Source organism: Dipodomys merriami, unplaced genomic scaffold, assembly GCF_024711535.1.
Source record: "Dipodomys merriami isolate MVZ:Mamm:240054 unplaced genomic scaffold, mDipMer1.0.p SCAF_307, whole genome shotgun sequence".
Classification (NCBI taxonomy): Eukaryota; Metazoa; Chordata; class Mammalia; order Rodentia; family Heteromyidae; genus Dipodomys; species Dipodomys merriami.
The window spans coordinates 490,967-507,837 of record NW_027204571.1 but is presented as its reverse complement, the minus strand read 5'-3'; the positions used below and the strand labels follow the sequence as shown (position 1 = coordinate 507,837).

The 16,871-nt window shown below is 48.2% G+C and overlaps 2 protein-coding genes across 3 annotated transcripts; one reads left to right on the top strand and one right to left on the bottom strand.

Moving 5' to 3' along the window:
* The first annotated feature begins 7 nt into the window (after window positions 1–7).
* LOC138840925 (protein FAM216A-like) lies at window positions 8–6,392 on the top strand. 2 transcript variants are annotated; one of them, XM_070041356.1, is made up of 8 exons: window positions 8–147; window positions 856–924; window positions 1,887–1,927; window positions 2,865–2,986; window positions 4,113–4,242; window positions 4,317–4,464; window positions 5,226–5,308; window positions 6,215–6,392. In XM_070041356.1, the coding sequence occupies exons 1-8, from the start codon at window positions 92–94 to the stop codon at window positions 6,331–6,333; spliced, it is 768 nt and encodes a 255-aa protein (XP_069897457.1). In that variant the 5' UTR covers window positions 8–91; the 3' UTR covers window positions 6,334–6,392. The 2 variants fall into 2 exon arrangements, with proteins under 2 accessions (XP_069897457.1, XP_069897458.1); XM_070041357.1 differs by lacking the exon at window positions 856–924.
* A 1,530-nt stretch (window positions 6,393–7,922) lies between these two features.
* Window positions 7,923–16,805, bottom strand: LOC138840923 (vacuolar protein sorting-associated protein 29). The gene is made up of 4 exons (XM_070041354.1): window positions 16,735–16,805; window positions 10,912–11,103; window positions 9,430–9,665; window positions 7,923–8,391 (listed from the first exon to the last, which is right to left on the bottom strand). Exons 1-4 carry the CDS (start codon window positions 16,735–16,737, stop codon window positions 8,274–8,276), a joined length of 549 nt encoding a protein of 182 aa, XP_069897455.1. The 5' UTR covers window positions 16,738–16,805; the 3' UTR covers window positions 7,923–8,273.
* Window positions 16,806–16,871: the final 66 nt, after the last annotated feature.

Sequence of the window (16,871 nt, the reverse complement as noted above, 5' to 3'; positions counted from 1 at the left end):
TCGCCGCGCACCGGGGTCCGCCGCCCGGCCCTCCGCACGCTCCCGGCGTCCCCGGCGCTCGAGCCCCGCGCCGGGCACCGGGTGCAAGGTGATGCCGGGCCAGGCTGAGGGGCCCCTCGGGGCCGAGGCCGAGGGTGGCGGCCGCCGGTGAGGCACGGCCCCCCGCGTGTGCGCGGAGCCCGGCTCGGGGCGGGGGCCCTTCGCGTTGGCGGGTGGCGGAGGCGGGCCGGGGCCGGGGCCGGGGCCGGGGTCGGGGCCGGGGCCGGGGCCGGGGCCGGGGCCGGGGTCGGGGTCGGGGCCGGGGCCGGGGTCGGGACCGGGGCCGGGGCCGGGGTCGGGGTCGGGGTCGGGGCCGGGGCCGGGGTCGGGGTCGGGGCCGGGGCCGGGGTCGGGGTCGGGGTCGGGGCCGGGGCCGGGGTCGGGGTCGGGGCCGGGGCCGGGGTCGGGGTCGGGGCCGGGGCCGGGGCCGGGGGCGGGGCCGGGGGCGGGGCCGGGGCCGGGGCCGGGGCCGGGGGCGGACCAGGGGGCGGGGCGGGCCGGGGTGGGGCGGGGCCGGGGCCGGGGCCGGGGCCTGGGGCGGGGCGGGGCCGGGGCCGGGGTCGGGGCCGGGGCCGGGGCCGGGGCCGGGGCCGGGGCCTGGGGCGGGGCGGGGCCGGGGCCGGGGTCGGGGCCGGGGGCGGGGGTGGGGCCGGGGGCGGGCCATGGGGCGGGGGCGGGGGCGGGGCCGGGGCGGGGGGACGCCCCCGGGGCCCGGCCTCGCCCCGTCCTGCGGGTCTCCCGGCCGGGCTTCGGGTGGGTTCCGATGCCAGCGGCCGCGGCGGCCCTCACGTCTGCGTTTGTTGGCTGGTTTTCAAGACAGGATCTAAGCGGAGCTGCCCGGGCTGGCCTTGAACGTCCCGTCCCCTGCCTCAGTTTCCCCGGAGTGTGAGGACGGGTTAAGCGGGGGTGTGGGTCTTCCTCAGGTCTTCACAGCGGCCGGGGCGGGCCGGGGCCCGGTTTGTGGAACCCCTGGATGGCGGCCACGGAATAAATGAGAAGAACTCTGGTGTTGGTGTTCTTACCTTTGTGCTGGTCGTGGGGCTGGAGTCCGGGCACCGGGCGCCGTTCCTGAGCTGTTTGGTTCAAGGCAGGCGCCCCATCACCTGTCACCGGATCCAGCTCCTCTGCTTGTTGTTTGGGGCTAATTGGAGATAAAGGTCTCATTCCTGGTCTGTCTTACCCCGACCAGCCTTTTAACGGCGATCCTCAGATCTCAGCCTCCCGAGTAGCTAGGATGACCGCCGCTGAGCCTCTGGCCGTGGCTAAAAGCTGGCTCTTGGTTTGATGGGTTCTTGTATGAAACCGGAAACATTTTACACCGTGAATGAACTAATCTTTCAAGGGGTCGTGTTGTTATTTTTTTTAATGTCTCAATACTTTATTAAAGAGAACAGGAAAATAATAACGTGGATGCAGCAGGAGCCCAGATGAGCTGATTCTTTTTCGTAGTTGTTGAAATAGCGTCTAGCTGTGTAGTCCAGGGTGGCCTTGCATTCACAGTCCTCTTGTCTCAACCACCTCCTGAGTGCTTGGTGACAGGCTTGAGTCACTTCACCAGCCCCAATACGTCACTGGGTTCATTGCAGAAATTAAAAAGCGATAAATGACCAAACATGGTTTAAAGTAAGTCCTTTTTAGTATGATAAAAATTTCAGGTAACTCCAAAGAAAGTGTAGTAGTGCCTTTAGGATGTAAGCAAAATTACAGGAGAACTTTCTGAGACATTGTGTCAGGTGCAAACATGGAAAGTTAAAGTGTATGCAAGCCATCCCTTTGTCCTGTGAAGTGTGTTCTTGAATGCCCATAAAGCTGTCAGTCTTTACATATTTATATTCTTTTTCTAACAGATCAGCTGAACATTCATATTACCAGAATGCCAAAAGTACTGGTAAGTGCAGATCAGACCTGTACATAGTAGTTCAAGGAAGCTAGTTTGCTTCTACTTACACAATGCAGGGCCTGCGGCTGGAGTTTAGGGACTAAGTGCTGTCCCGAAGCTTTTTTTTTGTGCAAGGCTTGATTCGGCTACACTTCTGGCCATGTGGTGGTTAATGGGAAATAAAAGTCTCATGGCCTTGCTCAGGCCAGCATTTAATTGCAATCTTCAGATCTTGCTAGAAAGGTACCCCCCCTCTCCCTGCCCCCAAACGACACCTCTAGCCTTGGGGCATGGACTCCACCCCTGAACTTTTTTGCTCAAAGCTAATGCTACACCATTTGAACCACAGGGTCACTGCCAGCTTTTTGCTGGTTAATTGGAGAGGAGAGTGTCACGAATTTTCCCTTTCCTGCCCTGGCTTCTCCCTCAGATCTCAGCCTTCTGAGTAGTTAGGTTACAGGCGTGAGCCACTGCACCTGGTTTTTGGTTATTTTTGAGCTAGGGTCTCACTTCCTACCCAGGCTCACTCATGGACCTCCACACATCTATGTTTGTTTTCCCATGGTGCCTGGAATGACAAGCCCATGCCATCTGGAACTTTGGTGTATAGACTCACCTGGTGTATAGATCTCAGCCTCCCAACCAGCTGGGGTTACAAGTGAGACCACATGGTCGTTTTCATAGTGTGTTACATGGAAGGTTGGTTAATTTAAATTCCATGCCAAAATTCTTAGTGCAGAAAGGCTAAGTGTAGTGATGCACGTCTGTAATCTCAGCAGTAGGGATGCTAAGGCAATAGTATCCTTCATCATGAGCCAGCCCAGGCTCTGTAGATCCTGTCTCAAACAAAAACAATTTTTAAAAGGCTGGTATGGCCAGGTGACAGTGGCTCAAGCGTGTAGTCCTAGCTAGTCCTCTGAAATTCACATCACACCCTTGGCTGCAGATAGAATTAAAGATAGACACAAGATGAGCTCACACATGGCCACGCTGCACGAGTTACGGCGGACGCCCCTCCTGCAGACCATTCACGTCCCCAAGGCGCTGGTGGACACCTGCTTCCTAAAGGTAGGGTGACGGGGGCTTGGTTGTTTATTTTGGGGGGGGGGCACATGCATGCTAAGCAAACCCCCTGCCGTTGAGCCAGGAAGTGAACCCACCGTGGCTTTGAACTGAAATCCTCAGATCTCAACCTCCTGAGTAGCTAGGATTACAGGCGTGAGCCACCAGAGCCCGGCTCGCTCACTCAGCGTCCTTTTGCTCAGTTTTTCCTCATGGTTAATGTTCTACTACTTGAGCCACAGCTCCAATCCAGCAATTTTTGTTGGTTGTGGGGCTTGAACTTGGGACTTGAGCACACTCCCTGAGTACTTTCTGCTCAAAGCTTGTACTCTTCTACCTTGAGCCACTTCTGGTTTTCTGATGGTTTTGGAGATGAGTCTCTTGGACTTTACTGCCTGAACCTTGATACTCAGATCTCCTCCTGAGGAGCGAGGATTACAAGCATAAGCTGCACTTTATTTTTTGCCAGTTCTGGGTCTTGAACTCAGGGCCTGGGCGCTGTCCCTGAGCTTTTGCTCACTACCACTTGAGCCATAGTGCCATTTCCAGCTTTTTCTGTTTTTCTTTTTTGTCAGTTGAGGGCGCTGTCCCTCAGCTCTTCAGCTCAAGGCGAGCACTCTACCACTTGAGCCACAGCGCCACTTCCAGTTTTCTAGCGGTTTATTAGAGATGAGTCTCAAGGACTTTCCTGCCAGGGCTGGCTTTGAAGGCGAGCACTCTACCACTAAGCCACATTCCCAGCTCTCTTAGTTGCACTTTTTTTTTTTTTTTTTTTTTGGTCCAGTCGTGGGGCCTGAACTCTGGGCCTGGGCGCTGTCCTTCAGCTCTTCAGCTCAAGGCTAGCGCCCTACCACTTGAGCCACAGCAACACTTCCAGCTTTTTTCTTTTTTCTTATATGGTGTTGAGGAATCGAACCCAGGGCCTCAGGCATGCAAGGCAAGCACTCTACCACTGAGCCACCTTCCCAGCCCCTCACCTGCACTCTTGATGGACATTTCATTCCCTTTTGGGCTAAATTAATACAGTTGGCTCAATAAAACGTACAGCTCTCCACATCACCCTTTCAGGTGAGAAAGATAGCCGCATCCCCATGTTTTACAGCGTTAGTAATAAATATTCTTTTGTCTTTAGCATCCATACCTCACTGTGAGCCAGAAGCGTTACCTCTACAGCATCGCGAAGATCTGCAACTCCAGCTATCTGCGGATGCTGATGAAAAGGCAGTACATGCAAGTGATTCATCACAGCTCGCAGGAGCCAGGCAGGTGCACTCGGGCTTCCCCAGCCCCGCCTCCCCTGCGAGAGATGTCCTCTGACTGATGCTTTGTCTCCCAGGCGTGCCCTGCTGCCGCTGCTCACAGAAACAGCCTTCCGCTGCCACCACAGGGCGCCATCAGCTGGCGAAGGGCTTGTCCTGCACCCAGGCTGCACCCCAAGGGAGCCTACAGCATTCCCTTTGGCGCTCCCCGAGGAACAAAGAGGGGTCTGTTGTTGTTGGTTTTTTAAAATGTTTTTATTACTATAAGTGATGTACAGAGGGGTTACAGTTACATGAGCATCTGTTTCTCACAACTCCCTGTTATATCTGAAGGACTGCTAAGTGATATTAAAAATTGTGTTCACTAGGCCCGGCTGAGAACAGAGTAGACAGGTTGTACAAAAGGGTCTTACTGCCAGGCGCTGATGGCTCATGCCTGTATTCCTAGCTGAGGAGGCTGAGATCTGAGGATCCTGGTTCAAAGCCAGCCCAGGCAGGAAAGTCTGTGAGACTCTTATCTCCAACAAACCACTGAGAAACTGGAAGTGGCACTGTGGCTCAAGCGGAGAGAGCAGGGACAGTGCCCAAGCCCAGAGTTCAAGCCCCACAACCAAAAAAAAAAAAAAAAAGGGGGGGGGGGGTCTTACTTTTTTTTACCAAGCTCATTGGAATGTCTTCTTTGAATCAGCTAGAGATATGGGCTTCCCTTTCAGTGTTTCTATACAAATTTAAAATTGCGCAAACACTTCCACGAAGAGAAATGCATGTAATGTTTCTGCAGAGAGAAATATTCTACTTTATTTTTATTTATTTATTGTTTTCAGTCATGGAGCTTGAACTCAGGCCTGGGCGCTGTCCCTGAGCTCTTTTGCTCAAGGCTGGTGCTCTACCACCTGAGCCACAGCGCCACCACATGCATTAGGCAGTGGTGGTTCACTCACTTTGTTATTTCCCGTTGTTAACCTTATTTTTAACCTTATTTTAAGGTTAAAAAATGGACATGTGTCTAAAACAAGATGTAAGTCAATGAAGATTTTCAGAAGATCAGGCAGACTGTACATGCAGCCAAGTAAGTGTGGAACTTATACACGTGTGTAAGTCCCCGTAGCATCAAAATACTATTACTACTACTACACTTCCTAGCTACTGCCCTGGTGGGAAGCAGGGAAGGCGGGCCCCTCTGAGCTGACATCCATCACTGTATGCTGACCCCGCTCAGCCTCGCAGTAAACGGGCACTTTCATGCCCAGCCAAGAATAAGGGAAAGGGCAGGGGGAGAAGGTCTGGCTTTAAAACAAACTGTTAGCACAACTCACACAGGAAAAGTTGCTATGGTCTCCAAGAGAAGACCTAAAGGAAAATGAAGATACTCAGGAAAACCTGACCACTTCAACTTGAGCCAGATCTTGAAACTCCCTGGGGCACAGTGCTTGTTCCTCACAGCACTCTAGTGTGGAGAGTACAGTACTGTAACTCTTCTGTCAGAGACAGGGACTCTTTTTGCTCATTGGTTAGTGCTCTACCAACTGAGCAACACCCCCAACCCCAACCCCACTACTATACCTCTTAATAAGCAAAAGATTTAAGACAAGGAAGTAGCTACAGGCTGAGCCCTGAAGGCCACTTGTTTTCCCTAAATAAAGGTTTGTTAATAAATTATGTCAGCCAGGGCTCTGGTGGTTCATACCTGTAATCCTAGCTACTTAGGAGGCTGAGATCTGAGGATTAGGGTTTGAAGTCAGTCCAGACAGGAAAGTCATGAGAACTCTTATCTCCAATAAACCACCAGAAAACCAGAAGTGGCACTGTGACTCTTAAGTGGTAGAGTACTAGTTTTGAGTGAAAGGGCTAAGGGACAGTGCCCAGGCCTGAGTTCAAGCCCCATTGACCAACCAAAACAAAAAGGTCATCTTCCAAGTTGCACTTAGAACTTCATTTCCAAAACAGCTATTATAAACTCTGATTTTTCCTTCAGTTTCTTCAAATGACTCTGAATCCTACATGAATGAAGAAAAAAAGGAGGAAGACCTACTAAATAAGTGTATGCAATCTATGTCGATCGAAGAACAGGAAGAACATCTGATGCTGGCCTGACAGTCCTGCGTGCTGGGTGAACAGCTGCAGCACAGTGCCAAAGGCGGGGGGGGGGGGGGGGGGGCGCAAGGGCTGACGCGTGCTCTCCATGTTTAGAATTGCATTTTGCACCATTAAGCCGTTATTGTTTTAGCAACTTGTGTGCAAATGATATTTGTGTAATAAAATTTACCTGAAATATATGCTTATACTTCTGCTATGTACAATTAAAGTTTTCTTGTCGCATAAAACTGACTTCTTTTTGTCAGTTGTGTGGCTTAAACTGGGCCTGGGCACTGTCCCTCAGCATTTAGTTCGAAGCAAGCACTCCATTACTTGAGCCTACAGTGCCACCTCTGGTTTTCTGGTGGTTCACTGGAGGTAAGGCTCTCACAGACTTCCTGCCCCTGCTGGCTTTGAACCGTAATCCTCAGCTCTCAGCCTCCTGAGCAGCTAGGATGAGCCACTGGTGCCTGGCTACAAGGATTTTCTTAACTGGGCTAAGAAAAACTAGTATGTCTAGAAATAGAAGAGCACTCAGGGATAAACACCCTGACTTAGAAAGTAGGTGCTCAAGAAATACTACTTGAATAGTTTACAAACACAGATTTTTCTGTATCTTATAAAAGTTACCATACACTCAAACTTGATACAGTTGGGGGCTGGGGAGGTGGCTCAGTGGTAGAGTGCGTGCCTTGCATGCATTAGGCCCTCAATTCGATTCCTCAGCACCACACAGGCAGAAAAAGCCGGAAGTGGGGCTGAGGCTCAAGTGATAGAGTGCTAATCTACAGCTGAAAAGCTGAGGGACAGTGCCCAGGCCCAGAGTTCAGGCCCCATGACTGGAAAAAAAAAAAGATACAGTTGGGAATGGTTCTAACGAAGGATTTTGGGTTTTTTTGGGTCATTTGTGGGGCTTAAACTCAGGGCCTGGGCACTGTCTCTGAGCTTTTTTGCTCAAGGCTAGCTTTGTACTACTTTAAGCCACAGCACCACTTCCGGTTTTCTGGTAGTTGGAGATAAGCTTCAAAGGGGCTGGGAATATGGCTTAGTGGTAGAGTGCTTACCTAAGATGCATGAAGCCCTGGGTTCAATTCCTCAGTACCACATACACAGAAAAAGCCGGAAGTGACTCTGTGGCTCAAGTGGTAGAGTGCTAGCCTTGAGCAAAAGATTAAGGACAGTACCCAGGCCCTGAGTTTAAACCCCTGGCAAAAAAAAAAAAAAGTTTCAGAGACTTTCCTGCCCAGGCTGGCTTTGAATGAGATCCTCACATCTCAGCCTCCTGAGTAGCTGCGATGCCAACTGTGAGCCACCTGCACCTGGCTGATGAGAGGATTCCTTACACTACCTGGTCAATCGAGTATGCTTCCTTTATAACTTTAGTAGGGTTTTTTTTTGAACCTTGAAAAATAGGAGCAGCAACAGTTTGAAGAGCCACTGCTGTAATATGGGAATATGAAACATCGTTTAGGAAGGAAGATGTGAGTCCAACAGTATTACCAATGCAGAGAAAGCTGAGTGAGCCTCGCACCTGCCTCTTCACTGTCAGTGTCACGCAGTTTCAATGGGTCTCTCGTGTTTTAAAATTAAACAGGCTATCAAGAAAGTATACATGAAAAGTAAACATTTATTACTGGAGAAGAGAAAAATGTACACAGAAAGTCTATATTCTTTCTGTTCATGCACTGGTTGTAAAATAAGGTCCAAATGCCAACTTTGAAGATATTTACAAGAATAACTTTTTCTTAACACACAACCATTTACTGTGAGGTGGACTTTTTAAAATAGAAAGTCTATACTGCAAACTAACTACAGTTTCTAAGAAGATTAGAGGAAGTAGTAACAGAAGATGTATTACATTTTACTGCTAAATATAAAAGGGATACAGTTATGTGATTCTTAAATGTTTAATTGCTTGATTTGAACAGGGTAATGAAAAAAATCAAGACAGACTAGTTTTAAGATTTTTTGTATTCAATTCTTTCTACTTTCACGTCATCTCCAATTAGCTGATAGACATATGTGACCACTGTGGAAGCCTGGATGTCCATCAACACAAACGATGGAATAATATTTCTGGAAGGAAAGACATAGTATCAGTGTTTTGTACTAAATAGCAATAGAACATAAACCTCAATTTAACTTGAATTCAAGAAGAAATGTTGATCGTTGCTTGCATGTTTAAAAAGAACAAGTACCAGTGAGTGGTTCAAGCCTATAATCCTAGCTTCTTGGGAGCAAGAGATGGGGATCAAGGTTTGAGGCCAGCCCAGGTATAAAAGTTGGTGAGATTCCATCTCACCAATGGCTGGGTCACATGCCTGTCATCCCAGCTGCAAAGCATGACGATGCTATGCGTCCGTATGAGGCTGTGGTCCCCAGTGATGGCAGGGAGGACAAGTAGGAGTTCAGCCTAGGCCAACCCAAGCATAGCAGGAAACCACACCTTGAAAATAACCAATGCAGATGGACTGGAACCTGGTTCTAGCAGAGCACCTGCCTAGCCAAGCAAGGTCCTGAGTTCAATCCCCAACATGTCCAAAAAACAACAAAACAATTACAATTACCAAAAGAATTATTTTTTGTTGTTGTTGCCGGTTGTGGGGCTTGAACTAGGCCTGGGCACTGTCCCTCAGCTCTTCAATTCAAGGCTAGCACTCTACCAGTTGAACCACAGCCCCACTTCCGGCTTTTTCTGCTGAGGAATTGAACCCAGGACCTCATGCATGCAAGGCAAGCGCTCTACCACTGAGCCACCTTCCCAGCCCAACCAAAAGAATTATTTTAAAGGTGGCTTTTAAAAAATGTTTTGGTGTGTGTCTATGTGTGTGTTGGTACCAGGGCTTGAACTCAGGGCCTCGCTTTCTTGCTCGGCTTTCTTGGTTACAGCTGGCACTCTATCACTTGCACCATACCTTTAACTCTCCTTTTGCTGGTTAATTGGAAATGGTCTCTTGCAGACTTTTCTGATATGGCTAGCTTTGAACTAAGATCCTCCAGATCTCAGCCTCTCCAGTAACTAGGATTATAGATGAGAGCCACCAGCACCTGGCTACATTTGTCTTTTATAAACTATCACATAGGCAACTGTTAACTTTACAGCACACTACTTACGTTTCCAAGGCATTATATGCCCCAGTGGCAGAACCTGGGTTAATGTAGAATTTATTTTCATGCTCAAATGCTTCAAATTTGTGAGTGTGTCCTGAGATAAGAATGTCCACATCGAACTGCCTCTGCAGCAGGGCCAGGCTGGCCATGTCTCCCCACGGAATGACCTGATGTCCGTGGATCAAACCGATTTTGAACTGTCCCACAGTCACAACTTTCTGTTCCGGGTAATTCAGATTCTAATGTAAGAAACAAACACCAAGAAATATTTTAGAACTAATAATGTTAAGAAGTTGTTTAAATATTCAAACTCATTCAGATGTCTTAAAAGAGTACTTCATAACATGCTCATTTATAAATCTTTGATTTCTTCTCTTTCTCAAAGACTAGGCTTAAAACAATTTTGCAGTGTAAACTGGACTTTACCTTCCCTTTAGTAGGTATATTTTTATAGATTATAGATTCTTTCGGGGCATGGGCTAGAGAATATTCCCTTAAACTTAAGGTTTTCTTACCTATAATCTAGAGAGTTCAGATTGTGCCCCAGTCTTTGATAACCAGGCTCCCCATTTTATGGCTGCCACTTGACATCCAGTGAATGGCCAAACTAAGGTCCAAACTCTGGTGGCACGGCTTCAGGGTTCATAAATACAGTGAATTAAATTAAGCCTAACTCTTGCTAATTAAGTTGTCTTTACCCAACACAGACATGACCATGGTGTAAGTGAGAGAGAGAGAGAGAGAGAGAGAGAGAGAGAAAGAGAGAGAGAGAGAGAGAGAGCGAGTGTGTGTGTGTCCATCCATTTGGTTTGGTATACAGAAACCCAAACACACCAAAAGTTAAAAAGAAATGATGAAAAGCTAAAATTCCGAATCCCAATACAAGCCAGTTTAGTCTTTGGGCCTTAGATCTAGGGAATTTTTTTTAGATCAGTTCCCCTTGCATGTTAAGAGATTGTTCTTTTCTCCCTGCTTTGTCCTACTTTACTAAATAAACCTTTGATATTCTTCAAAAACACCAACATTTTCTTCTCTGTCTGTGGTGCTGGAGGCCTTGTGCTCTATCACTGAGATATATCCCCAGGCCTTTAGAAAACTTTTTTTTTTTTATTTATCTTTTTTTTGGTCCGGTCGTGGGGCCTGAACTCTGGGCCTGGGCGCTGTCCCTCAGCTCTTCAGCTCAAGGCTAGCGTTCTACCACTTGAGCCACAGCGCCACTTCCGGCTTTTTTCTTTTTGCTTATGTGGTGCTGAGGAATCGAACCCAGGGCCTCAAGCATGCAAGGCAAGCGCTCTACCACTGAGCCACCTTCCCAGCCCTAGAAAACTTTTTCAAAGGGAGAACAAAATGAAAACAGAAAAAGACCTTAGCAGTTGGTAGACTTTGGCCTAAAGGATAAAGTCTGTATACATAAGAATCAGGAAAGGGGAAATGGGAAAGGAGAAGGGAGAAGGGAGAAGGGGGGCGGTACAGGAGACACATCACCTCATCGAAGTCTCCCCTCACGATATGGACATCACCAGCCAGAGTCTTGAGATAGTCATAACTCTCTTTGGTGCAAAGGTTTCCAGTGCAGAGAATGTGCTGTATCTTCCCTGGTACCAGGAGTTTTTTGAACTTAGCCGGCAAACTGTTACACCGGTGTGGGATATGCAGATCTCCTAACACCAACACCAACTTTGAAGTGGCAAGGTGAAATAAGGCATAGCATTAAACATGATGCCAAACCAACAGTCCCCCATGATTCCCTAACATTCTAAGAGATACCTTCCAGAACCCAGAAGTTATCAAAACAGTTCCTTTCATGACCATTTAAACAAATACATAATGTGCTCTGTTCCAAATCAGTCTTATTTTGGATATAAATAGTTGAACATGCTCGATAATCATTCTATCAACCAAGAATAGAATCAAGCATTCTAAACTGATTTAGAGATCTAGAAATTATACTGAAAAAAACAGAATCTTAAGATGAAAAGTACAGTACTGAGCCCCATGGAAGCTGGCTTTTTTGAAGGCTGAAATGTAAATTCCTATTTCTGCAGTTGCAAAGCTGACATAATTGTAAAAAATGTTATTAAGGAGAATCATTAAACATGCAGTGAAAAAAAGTCAATTCTGCAATGTTTGCTTACTAGACTAACAACTATTGGGAGAACAGTAGCCACAATTACCATTTTTTTACTTCAAATGATTAACCACACACTAAAGGGCTTTAAAAGCCTACGTTAGCCGGGTGACGGTGGCTCATGCCTGTAATCCTAGCTACTCAGGAGGCTGAGATCTAAGGATCGTGGTTGAAAGCCAGCCCACGCAGGAGAGACCATGAAACTCTTATCTCCAATAAACCACCAGAAAACTGGAAGTGGCACTGTAGCTCAAGTAGTAGAACACTAGCCTTGAGCTGAAGAGCTGAGGGACAGAGCCCAGGCCCAGAGTTCAAGCCCCACGACCGACAAAAAAAAAAAAAAAAAAAAAGCCTATGTGTTAGTTTCAATAGATAAATATGAGCTTTTGAATTATAATCTTTGATCAGAAAGCCCCATCATTTTTTTTTGTTTGTTTGTTTTTTTGGTCTGCCGGTCCTGGGACTTGAATTCTAGGCCTGGGTGCTGTCTCTCAGCTCTTCAGCTCAAGGCGAGCACTCTACCACTTGAGCCACAGTGCCACTTGGATTTTTGGTGGCTTATTGGAGATAAGAAAGAGTCTCATGGACTTTCCTACTTGGGCTGGCTTTGAACTGTGATCCTCATATCTCAGCCTCCTGAATAGGATTACAGGTATGAGCCACCAGCACCTGGCTCATTGGTATTTTTTTTTTTTTTTGTCGGTCATGGGGCTTGAACTCTGGGCCTGAGCGCTGTCTCTCAGCTCTTCAGCTCAAGGCGAGCGCTCTACCACTTGAGCTACAGCGCCACTTCCGGTTTTCTGGTGGTTTATTGGAGATAGGAGTCTCACGGTCTCTCCTGCCCAGGCTGGCTTTGAACCGCGATCCTCAGATCTCAGCCTCCTGAGTAGCTAGGATTACAGGCGTGAGCCACCAGCGCCCGGCTTCTCATTGGTATTTTTATTACCTGGATTAAACTACCTATATTCCCTCAATAGTTCAGAGTTATAAAATAACATTTTCACAATCTTTATGTATATTAAAACATTCAAACTGGTAGAGCGCTAGCCTTGAGCTGAAGAGCTGAGGGACAGCGCCCAGGCCAGAGTTCAGGCCCCACAACCGGACCCCCCACCCCCCCCCAAAAAAAAATTTTCATTAAAACATTCAAACAAAAAAGAAAAGTCAGCTAAATAAGTGATGAGTCCCGCAAGAGGGAGTTCAGTGTGACTACACAAAATCAGCTCAAATAAAAAGAATAAAAAAAAAAAATTTAGGATTTTACAAATAACAAATTTAACAGAATAAAGTTAAAAGAGCCATTTAAAAATAATATCTGGTCTCCAAAGGGCAGCAGAATTAACTTGTTCATGCTCTCAGTACCTGCAAAATGCAGGTATAAAATATACAGGATTTTTCCCACACAGACATACCACTCCTGAACAAACATGCTATTTAACTGCTTTAAAGTCATGATTTTAATATTAAATATCTAATAGGGCCAGGTGTCATTGGCTCACACGTGTAATTCTAGCTACTCAGGAGGCTGCAATCCAGAAGATTGCAGTTCAAGGCCAACCTGGCAGTGTGTAAGAGCCTATCTCTAAAATAATCAGCTAAGGGCTGGGAAGATGGCTCAGTGGTAGAGTGCTCAAGGCTCTGGGTTCGATTCTTCAGCACCACATAAACAGAAAAGGACGGAAGTGGGCACTGTGGCTCAAGTGGGAGAGTGCTAGCCTTGAGCTGAAGAGCTCAGAGACAGAACCCAGGCCCAGAGTTCAAGCCTCACAACCGACCAAAAAAAAATACTTTTGCCACTACAGGGCTGGAGGCATGGCCTAATGTAATGGTTAGTGCTTCCATACTAAACACAAGAACCTGCGTTCAAATCTCGGCCCTGTAAAAAAAAAAAATGCTCAAAATAATTCTACCACTAGGCTTTGTAAAATAATATTCACCAAAAATGATATAGATAAAATTAAAGCAATTGCTAAAATAAAGCTCAAGTTATTTGGCAACAAAAATTAAAAACTGCAAAGAAAAACTTTATCAGGACACAGAATAACTGATGTAACATGAAGTTACAAATTGGTACACTTATTTTAATCTATGAGGAGCAGTTTCAATGGATAATTCTTCAAAAATATATTGACTGTTCAGTGCAGATATCAGTAGGCAAGACATCTGTAAAACTAAAAACCACTATGAAGTATACATGTTCAGTGGTGATATAAAAAGTACCTTGGTGGGCTGGGAAGTTGGCTCAGTGGTAGAGTGCTTGCCTCGCATGCATGAGGCCCTGGGTTCAATTCCTGAGCACCACACAAGCAGAAAAAAGCCGGCAGTGGCGCTGTGGCTCAAGTGGTAGGGCTCTAGACTTGAGCTGAGAGCTGAGGGACAGCGCCCAGGCCCAGAGTTCAAGCCCTACCACCGACCAAAAAAAAAAAGTACCTTGGCATACAAAGAGCAATCTTCACTCTACAGAGATTCTCTTCAGATATGGATTGAAGTGCAGTTATTGTGGGAAGCTGGCATTTGAGAAAAAGGTAAAAATAGGTTTCTACATTGAAAAGAGTCCCAAATGCATGGAAGGGTATATATCTATAAGAGGTTGAGAATATTTGGGACTAAAAATGAACGAGCCATTCCATTGGGATGTTTCAAAGAGAACACCAGTAGTGATGCATGGCATTTAATAACTGATTACCTAAATTCTACCAAGTACCATGCACTAACCCCAAGTGTACCCAGGGCTTCTGACAACCTGCAGTCGTAACTGTGTGAATGACCACAGAAATCACTTCACATGAATTAAAGGTGTTGGTAGGGAAGAATCTTCTGATTTCCTTTTAGTGATCAAGATTTTAAGGGAGCTAGTGTGACACAGCATAAATTAAGGAATCTCCTTGCCCAAACTGCACACATTGATCTATAAGGTTAGCCACCGATTAGAGTCCTTTAAGACAGCAAAAGATGCTAGGGATGGCAGTCTTGTTAAATTCGTATTAAGAAATAAATCAAATGAAGCGTGGGAATTTCTTATTTGCTAGCTCTTGAAGGGAAGAGAACCTAGGCAGTCATCAGCCACCCAACACCATTGTTAGTAGCAGGGAAGAGGAGAAACTTACTCTGTGCCCAGCCTTAGTGGAATGCAGAAGTTGATTGCAGACAGGGGAATGAAAAAAAAAAGGGGGAGTGAAATATGACCAATGTTAAAAGAAAGCAACAAAAAGAAACAAAGACCCATACCAAATGAATATGCCAAAAATTGTTAAATAATTTGAATGTTATGAAAGAAAATGTTAAAAAAAAAATCAGCTCTGCTCAAAACAGATAAACAAAAAGAAGCATTTGCTGGATTTTTTTTTTTTTTTTGTCGGTTGTGGGCTTGAACTCTGGGCCTGGGCGCTGTCCCTCAGCTCTTCAGCTCAAGGCGAGTGCTCTACCACTTGAGCTACAGCGCCACTTCCGGTTTTCTGGTGGTTTATTGGAGATAGGAGTCTCACGGTCTCTCCTGCCCGGGCTGGCTTTGAACCGCGATCCTCAGATCTCAGCCTCCTGAGTAGCTAGGATTACAGGCGTGAGCCACCAGCGCCCGGCAATTTGCTGGATTTTTAAAAGACTACACCAACACAGTTTTTATAAATTTGCTTTGTCAATCTTCGATTTTCCTAATCTTGCCCTCCACACTGACTTCCCTTTTTTGGGGGGTGGGGGGTAAGGCCCTACCTACCACTTGAGCCAAAGCTCCACTTGCAGCTTTCTCGGTGAGTTGGAAGTAACTGTCTCATGGACTTTCCTGCCAGGACTGGCTTCTAATCATGATGCTCAGATCCCACTCTCCTGAGTAAGGATTACAGGCATGAGCCACTGGCATTCACCTGTCTCTTTTGTTTCCCATTCTGCTTAGATTATTTCTAAGATTATATAAAGTAATACTTATAAGATAATTTGAAAAATTCCTCAGGAATATTTCAAAGGCTAATATTTTCTTTTCATTTTGGGGGTAGGTGTAATAATTATCCAAGTACGCTGATTTTAATACATTTGTGTTCAAAGTTCTAGTACTGAAAAACTAAGTCACTTTTTGTAGAAAATGTAATATAGTACCACGAATTCAGTATCAAGTGATGAAAATACCTAGTATAGACAAATAGGTGATAAATACTAACAAATTCAGTAGGCTAACACCTTTCCCGCATCTACATGCGCTTCCCCTAGACTATGGATACTATGAAATGTTGAATGCCTCCTTTGCCAAAAAAAAAAAAAAAAAGGCTAATGCTAAAATTGTGCCAAGTGTCCTTTCACGTGAGAAGTGACGCTGCAGCTAAACCGCCCTCCGCCCAGGAACGTGCAATCACGGCCGGTAACGGCTTCGTCTCCCTTCGGATTTCGTGTCAACATGACCAGACCACAGATTACATGTCCGGAAGCAAAGGCCCAAGCAGGAGTGAAGATAAAGGGAGAATTCCACGACCACGACACGGGCCCCCGAAGAGCAGCGTGAGGGGCGCCTAGGAGCAGCTGGATCCCGCGGAGAGAACCCCGCCCCCCGCAGGAGCCCGGGGGAGGCTGGGGCAAGGTGACGAGCTACTGAAGAAAGCTCCGAAGCCACCCCCGCCAGCCCGCGCCGGGCCCGCGCCGCGCCGGGATGTGAGGCGCCGCGGGGAGACGGCGCCCGCCGGCGGGGAGCGCCCGCGCCCTCCGGCCCTCCCGCCTTCCCGCCCGGCCGCCGCCGCCGCGGGGGGGGGGGTGCCCCTGACAACTACCGCGGCCCGGCGCGCGGGGGGCGCTTTATGCAGGACAGACGCAGAGAAGCGTCTGGAACCCGAGGGGGCCGCTCGGGGCCGGGGCCCAGAGGCCTTCCCAGCTCGGCGCGCGGATCTTGTGACCCGAAGAGCAGCTGAGGGGAGCCGGGGGGGGGGGCCTCCGACGACGCCGGGACCTGCGCGCGGGACCCCGCCGGCACCGGGACCCGGGGCTCCGGCTCCGGGGCTCGGGCGAGGCCGCCGCGCCCAGACGTGGCCACGCCTCTTTCCTAGCCCCACTCGGAGGCCTGCACCAGGCCAGCGCCTCTGCCAGGCCCGCCAGCGCCTCGGGCCGCGCCCGACCTCTTCTCCTGAGTCTCCCCGCGGAGCCCGACACCGCAGCACCCCGGCCGAGCGCCGGGCCCCCGCCACCGAAGCGGCCGCGCTCACCATCCTGTCACGCCGCTCCGCTCGCTCGCCGCCAGCACCGCAGCCCTCTTCCTCTGACTTCCCGGTCCCGCCCCCCCGACCGCGACCAATGAGAAGCGAGGTGGTCAGGCGAACTCTACGGGGGCCCGCCCCCTCGT

Coding starts and splice junctions, on each gene's coding strand:
- LOC138840925 (XM_070041356.1), top strand. CDS start 92: ATGCCGGGCCAGGCTGAGGGGCCCCTCGGGGCCGAGGCCGAGGGTGGC. Junction 925..1,886: donor TGCCTCAGTTTCCCCGGAGT/GTGAGGACGGGT, acceptor TTTTTCTAACAG/ATCAGCTGAACATTCATATT. Junction 1,928..2,864: donor CCAGAATGCCAAAAGTACTG/GTAAGTGCAGAT, acceptor CCTTGGCTGCAG/ATAGAATTAAAGATAGACAC.
- LOC138840923 (XM_070041354.1), bottom strand. Junction 9,666..10,911: donor TGAGGGGAGACTTCGATGAG/GTGATGTGTCTC, acceptor TTCTTACATTAG/AATCTGAATTACCCGGAACA. Junction 8,392..9,429: donor GCATATAATGCCTTGGAAAC/GTAAGTAGTGTG, acceptor CTTTCCTTCCAG/AAATATTATTCCATCGTTTG.